This window comes from Sceloporus undulatus, chromosome 9 (assembly GCF_019175285.1).
Source record: "Sceloporus undulatus isolate JIND9_A2432 ecotype Alabama chromosome 9, SceUnd_v1.1, whole genome shotgun sequence".
NCBI classification, from domain to species: Eukaryota; Metazoa; Chordata; class Lepidosauria; order Squamata; family Phrynosomatidae; genus Sceloporus; species Sceloporus undulatus.
The window spans coordinates 8,808,438-8,815,880 of NC_056530.1; the positions used below are offsets into that span (position 1 = coordinate 8,808,438).

The 7,443-nt window shown below is 40.2% G+C and overlaps 1 protein-coding gene across 4 annotated transcripts in view; it reads left to right on the forward strand.

Annotated features, from left to right (window-relative positions):
- Nucleotides 1–7,443, forward strand: part of SCMH1 (Scm polycomb group protein homolog 1) — a 65,992-nt gene that overhangs the window by 13,412 nt on the left and 45,137 nt on the right. For 2 of the 4 annotated variants that reach the window (XM_042439965.1, XM_042439966.1), the window contains exons 3-4: nt 1,415–1,485; nt 6,270–6,504. In XM_042439965.1, the coding sequence (XP_042295899.1) occupies nt 1,415–1,485; nt 6,270–6,504 (306 nt within the window). Of the gene's footprint in view, nt 1–1,414; nt 1,486–6,269; nt 6,505–6,688; nt 6,729–7,443 lie in introns of those variants that run through there. The other 2 variants (XM_042439968.1, XM_042439967.1) reach the window with 2 other exon arrangements.

The window sequence follows — 7,443 nt, forward strand, 5'->3', positions numbered from 1 at the left end:
ATAATAATAATAATAATAATAATAATAATAATAATAATAATAATAATAATAGATTTATTTCTAGCCCGCCCAATCACGAAGAATCCGGGCGGGTTACAACAATAAAATACATCAAGTTACAATAAAGTTTAAAAAATCAAACCCTAGACCTACCCCCCCCCCATTCCCAGTACTAAAACAGAATTAAACAGTAATAATATAAAAACATTAAAACATTAAAGGCATTAAAAACATTAAACAAAAAATAGGCAGAAAGATAGGCGGAGAAGAGTAGACAGATGACAGGTGAGACTCATAATATGCAAGCTTGCACCCATGGCAGGGCCTTTACTCCCCAGGCCTGGAAAAATCAGCTCTCCCACCTTCAATCTTTACTGTATGAGCAGGCCTTAAATCTCATGTCCCTCTGACTGCTATGGTCTCAGTGCCTCCCCTGACACCATCTTGCAAAAGACCATCAACAACGGAATTGGGCCATCAGGAGGATGCTGCTTATCCAGCTTATTAGGGTCAATTTTTGACTAAAATATCTAGACGTATACATGAGGATATACAGTAATAAGAATTACAATTCTATGATACGTTACATTAGTACTTCTTAAGCCTTCTTCCATTGTGGAACAGGCTCCTTCCCCTTGAGTGCCAGGCAGGGGCCAGTTACATATTTATGTCCACTAGCTACAATTGTTCTTCAAAATTTGCCATAGACTGGCTCATACACCAGCACTGGACTACAGTCTTCCACTTTGAGTAGCACTATTGTGTATAGCAGTGCTACTCATAGCAGTCTTAAATAAAGGTCTGTTTGCTACATAAATACTGCATAATCCGATTTTTCATAACTTCTCCAGTTTTTTCCTAGACCTTCACATCTCTGGATGAAATAAAACCAGGGTCCTAAGCAAGAAGGGAGAGGCAGGAAACTTGACTCATTGTTGCAGCCCCATCCTCCCTCATAGTTCCTTGTAACTTGTAGCTCTGCTCTAATAGTCCAGTTTGAATTATCAGTTTTGTTGAACAAACCAAATAAAAACTGTATGAGTCGTCTGTAGATCTGCCTGACCTTATAAGCCAAGAGAGACCCTTAAGAAAAATAGCCACAGAGTACAGTAGTTTGAAAGCACCTGTGTGGCAATTTTTCCACTCATGCAAGAGAAATAGGTCTGATTCTGTAAGACACTTCAATGAGACACCATCTAGGAATAGTCTGTTGAGTGCTGTTGGAGGGTGGAACAGGCAGTAAATCAATACAAGATTAGATACAGTAAATAAATATAAACCTAGATTAGTCTTAAGCAGGCCACTAGCAAGAACAGTTATAGGTATCTCATTAAAGTTATGCTGAAGACAGATCATTTTCTGAAGTTCTCAAAATGTTCATAATCATCAACTTTCCCCCCTTTCTTTCATACAGGTCACTTTGCCTGGGATAAATACTTGAAAGAAACATGTTCCATCCCAGCTCCAGCCCATTGCTTCAAGCAGGTAATGGAGCATCTCATGTTGTAAAAAAAAGTTGATATGAAGTGCCAGCAGACTGGAGAAGGGTAAATGTTGTCCCCATCTTCAAAAAAGGGGAAAAAGAGGACCCAAACAACTACCAGACAGTCAGCTTGACATTTATACCAGGAAAGATCCTAGAGCAGATAATGAAACAGACAGTCTGTAAGAACTGAGAAAGTATTGCTGTGCTCACTAAAAGTCAGCATGGGTTTCTCAAAAAATAAGTCATACCATACTAATCTTGGTCCTCAACAGACAAGTAGGATAACATGGGCCAAGCCTGTGCTGTCCTGCCATGGGTCAGTCCCCAGGCTGACACAAGGACAGGTGGGTGTTTGTGCACCCATCCGTTGGCGTGCCATGAACCCACTACCACTGTGTGCTCTGTAACTATCTCTGCCATTGCATCTGCTGAGAAGACACCCGCGGTGTCCATAAGGGTGGAAACAGGAAGCCTGGCTAATCCTACATCAGCTGTCTAATTAAAAATAATAATAATTGTAAGCCGCTCTGAGAGCCTTTAGGGCTGAAGGGCGGGGTATAAATACCTAAATAAATAAATGGCCAGGTGCCCCCATCCAGTATCACAGGCTATGCTGGAGGTCTTTTCAGCAGATGCAACAGCAGAGGCAGGTACTGTCCAGTCTGCTAGCTGTTGTCGCTGAATTTCCTAGAACAGACGGTCTTTTTAGACCAGGATAGGGCCTCTTTGGACCAGGATCAGGTTAGATCCACTGGATCTACATCTGGTCTGCCTGATCCTGGCCTGGAGCTAACGGCCTGTGTTATCTTTTGGCCCATGTCTCCTTTTTATATCATTACAAGTTTGGTAGATGAGAGGAATGCTGGGGATGTAGTGTATCATAGGCCTTTGACAAAGGAGATTAGTGCATTGGCTTTAAAGTGTCTTATCCCCAACGGGATAAACACTCATTTAATTGGGGTTTTTATGGGTTTTTCAAGCTGTGTAGCCTTGTTCTAGAAGACGTTTTGCCTGCATCTGTGACTGCCATCTTCAGAGAATGGTAGCATGGAGGTGTGTGAGGTATATATACTGTTTGACCCTATTTCTGATTTTTCTGTCTGGCCCAGTCTACAGTATCTCTTGTGTTCCTTGATTTGCATTTGAACACTGCGTTTGGTGGTCCCTATATAGATTTGTCCACAGCTGCACAGAATGCAGTAAACTTCTGCGGCTGTGAGAGAATCATAGAATCATAGAAACCTAGAATCGTAGAGTTGGAAGAGACCACAAGGGCCATCCAGTCCAACCCCCCTGACATGCAGGAACTCTCAATCAAAGCACTTGAGTTGTTAGAATGTAGATAGTTAGCAGTACTTTGATTAGGACAGATCTCTTCTGTGATGATTAAAAGGTGATATTCACGCTCAACTAGGGTAAGTCTAGACAGTATTATTTTGTGATGTACCATAATTAGTTTCCTTTTTTTTTAATTAACATCATTTAGTTGAACCCTTTTCTACATTTTGTAGGAGAATAGATCTAAGTGAGGTCTAGAGACCTGTGGGATTGTCGATGAAACATGGTTTTTATGGAGAGAGACAGCTGGGGTGGCATTTGGGAGGGAATTATTTCTCAGTTTGGGGATCAAACGTTCCCCATTTGGTTTCTCATTTTGAGGGTGGTGCTGATGATATTTAACAACAATTTTCCTGCCAGAGGGTCCTGGGAAGAGATAGTTCCCTTAGTTGTAAATTCATCTCCAGACAAGGATTTTCTAGAGTCTGGAGGATTTAAGGGTAAATCTGCTTTACAAATCTTCCTAGGATTTTCTACTGCTTTCTCATTTAAGTTCTTTCGCTTGAGCCCCTTCTTTGGATTATTTCCAACACTTGATATAGCAGATACTATTTGGGGTATACTAGCTTTGTCATTCACAGGTAGCACATTTTGCTCCTTTGTAGTAGTAAGATTAGCTTGTAAGTGTAGATCAACCGGTGTGGTTAGCAGATTATTACATTCAGTTGGGATTTTTTTTACTGTTGCTAGATCATCAAGCAATGTAAAGATCCATCCATTAGCTTTATTATCATTTGAAGGCCTCTGTAAACTAAAATTATTATCAGACCTGACATTAACATTTGTTTGGTTCATTTCAAATTCACTTGGTTGTTCTATTACAGTAGTTTCATAGTTAATAGGTCTAAAAGAAAGTAAGTTTTGAGCTTTATAAGTATCAGGGAATTTAATTAATTCCACGTTTGCTAACTCAATTGTGAGCTTTGGAAGGGAGGGGCTCCTAAGTATAGGTTTCAGTGAACCTATATCAGTGCTGGCGAACCTATGGCATGCGTGCCAGAGGGGGTACTCAGAGCCCTCTCTGTGGGCACACGCTCTGTCACCCCACTACAGAGTTCGTCAGAGTTTGTTACTAGAAAGCCAGAGGAACATGGCACTTCATGATAAATAAGTGGGTTTTGGCTTGCAGTTTGGGCACTCGGTCTGTAAAAGGCTTGCCATCACTGACCTATATTATCTAGTGACCAGTACAACACTGGCATTGCACTTTGCGAAGTTATTTCTTCTGTTTTGATTGGATTGGGTTTTATTCTGGATTTAATGTCCCTATCTAATAGTTGGTGGTTTCTCTTAGTGAAAAACAGGGTAATCGTTCACTGGCTTGGAGAGGGCAGCGTCCCCTTTTTGGAGGTTTTTAAACACAGGCTGGCTTTTTTAATTACGTATTTCTTGTGTCAGGATGTTGAACTGGATGACCCTTATGGTCTCTCCCAGCTCTATGATTTCATGTGTATGTGATTCAATGAGAAATAGATGTACTTACATGAGCTTGATGGACTTAAGATGTACTTAGTTGGTGAAATAGCTTGGGAGCTTTATATCAAGGTGGTGTTCAGTTGGAATTTCAGATCTTTCTCAGTTTAAACTATATACTTGTTAAAGCTCTACTTTGTTTTCATCTCTTTTATAAGTTTTCATCTGTTTTATAACAAGCGAGGGCCCTTTCCGTGGCTGCCCCTAAACTCCCTGGAACTCCTGCCCACGGAGGCCAGAGCGGCCCCTTTCTTGATATCTTTCTGCCGGAAGGCTAAGACCAGTAGGTTTAAACGGGCTTTTAAAACAGAAAGTTTTTAAGGCATGTGATGGGGTGTTGATAATGTATTTTAAGTGTTTTAATCCTTTTAAAGTACTTGATTTTAGCATTGAATTTGTTTGAATTATTGTAGTAATTTATTTCTATTTTAATATGCTATTTTTGCATGTTTTTAACTGTATGGTGTTTTTAATGTTGTAAGCTGCCCTAAGTCCCAGCCCTGGGAGAAGGGTGAGATATAAACATAAGAAGAAGAAGTTGCCAGAGGTCCATGTCAGGAGAAAGGCAAGATAAAGCATACATATATACACATACATATGTGTGTGCATGCATGTGTGTATATACATATGCATGCATACACACACACACTGTAGTTATTTACATGTACTGCCAAGATCACTTTAACCCTAACACAAGCTATTTCCTGAACTGAGGGAGTGCCTTCTGAGGACAATCTTTAGCTGTAATTCTAACATGCTTTATAATGAAGAATCCTATCAAGTACATCAGAACATAACAAGCTGCCTTATGCCAAGTCTGACCATTACTCCATCTAAGCACATTGTAGACAGTATCAAGTGGCAGCAGGTCTTCAGTGTTTTAGGCAGGACTCTTTCCTAACACTGTTTTGAAATCTTTGTGTGTATGTGTCTTCAGGCAGCCTGTCGACTTACTAACCCCAGTAATTTCATAGGGTTTTTTATACAAGGAATACTCGGAGGTAGTTTTGTCAGTTTCTTTCTTTGAAATATACACTACAGCACGGGATATTTGTTGGTGGTCTTCCACCCAAGTACTAACCAGGGCCGACACACCTTAGCTTCCAGATTAAATTGGATCTGGTCCCTTTAGGGTATATAGATACTTGGGATCAAACCTGAGACCTGTGTGCAACGCTTGAGCTGTATCACTGAGCTGTGGTTTTTCTTTAGTGGGATGTATTACAGAGGTGAAGCACAACATATGCAGAAAGGACTAAAGTTTGTGTGAGATTACCTTGCTTATTATTTTATTTATCGCTGCTTGCAAATTACAAAAGAAGTGACTGTCAGGGAATGCAAGAAGTCTCCCAGCCAAAATGGAAGAACTTTTGCAGATAGAATGTCCTAGGTTCAGTTCCTGATATCACCAGTTAACTAAGATCATACCTTCCAGACCTGCTGCTATTGAAGTGGACAGTACTGGGCTAGATTAGCAGCTTATCAACTGACTATCTGCCTGATTTTGTTTATTATTATGTGTCTTGAATTGTCATTTTAAATTTGAGAGTGGGTGGGTCTTTGGATTATAGGGTTTTTATGATATTAATTATTTTGTATTTTAATGTATTTTAATGCTATTTTAATGTTGTAAGCTGCCTTGATCCAATTACAGAGGCAGGATATACATGATGATGATGATCATCATCATCATCATCATCATCATCTGACTTGGATAAAGCTGTTTTTATTGCATTAATATCAAGGATGTTGCTTGCAGTTAGAGTGAAGAACTAGTAGCACAGACAGTTTTTTCTTGAAAAAGGTAAACTGTCTGTTCTTTCAATAGAAAGGGACAAAAGAAGAGGGTTACATCTGACTTTGAAGACACTCTTGGCATTGAGGTGCCAAGAATAATTCAGAGAATGAGGAGATCTGGAAGGGACAGAAAATGTGTGATCTTAAGTCTGTCTGAAATCCTTGTTCTCCTCAGTCATATACCCCGCCAATCAATGAATTTAAAATCAGCATGAAGCTAGAAGCCCAGGATCCTAGAAATACCACTTCTACTTGCATTGCTACTGTAGTTGGACTGACAGGTGCCCGGCTCCGATTGCGCCTGGATGGCAGTGACAATAAGAATGATTTTTGGCGCCTGGTGGATTCTGCTGAAATCCAGCCAATTGGCAACTGTGAAAAGAATGGAGGGATGCTGCAGCCTCCTTTGGGTGAGTTGAAGCTTTGTTTGTCTCAAGGACTAGAAGTAGATGTGTTGGTTTTATACTTTTCTGTGATCAGAAACAGTTTGGAACAGCAATGTGATACCAGAATGTATGAACTTATTTCAAGAAAGGAGACTTACTTAGAGATAAGCCTCTTTTCTTTCTACCCCCCACTCTTGTTTCATTACAGGACATGGAAATAATATGGATCTTACCATCAGCTGTTGAAAGTACAGTAGGTGCATTTTCCTTACTGACAATGCTGACACACACACACTCTCACACACACTTTGGTTTAGCAGATAAAGATAACTTTTTCTTCTCACCTGGTGATACATATTCCTTCATACACTGATGGTTGAAAATGCTGCCACTTAGATTCCTTCCCTCACTCCATCAGCTTCTGTGCCTCTAGGTCCATTTAGGCCGGTGCATTCACTTGCTTCTTTGGAATCAATGCCAGTATCAAGTTCTGTAGTACCACTCTCCATTCTTGCTGTCCCAAAGTCCGTTCCTCTGGGAAAGATCTTTTACATCCAAAAAAGACCAGATTGGCAGTGCCCACCTGGAGGTCTTTTTCTGCTATGGCTCCTAAAGCTTGGAATGATCTGCCAGAAGATATTTGCCAATTATCCTCATTGGAGGCTTTTAAGAAAGCGACAAAAACTTTTCTCTTCCAGCAGGCCTTCCCTGAGTGATAACCGCCCAGAACCGACTCTATCCGTCCTTCCTACTATATCTCCTTGTCATTCATGGATTGTAGAATAATCTTGTAGTGTTGTATTGTTATATATTATAATCATGTTTTATGTTAATTTTATAGCTTCGGAGGGAGGGTTGGGTCAGGGTTTTGTGGGTTTTACTGTTTTTATATTGTGTATTATAAACTCTGTTGTTACCCGCCTCGATCCCCAAACAGAAGAGGCGGGATATAAATAAATAAAC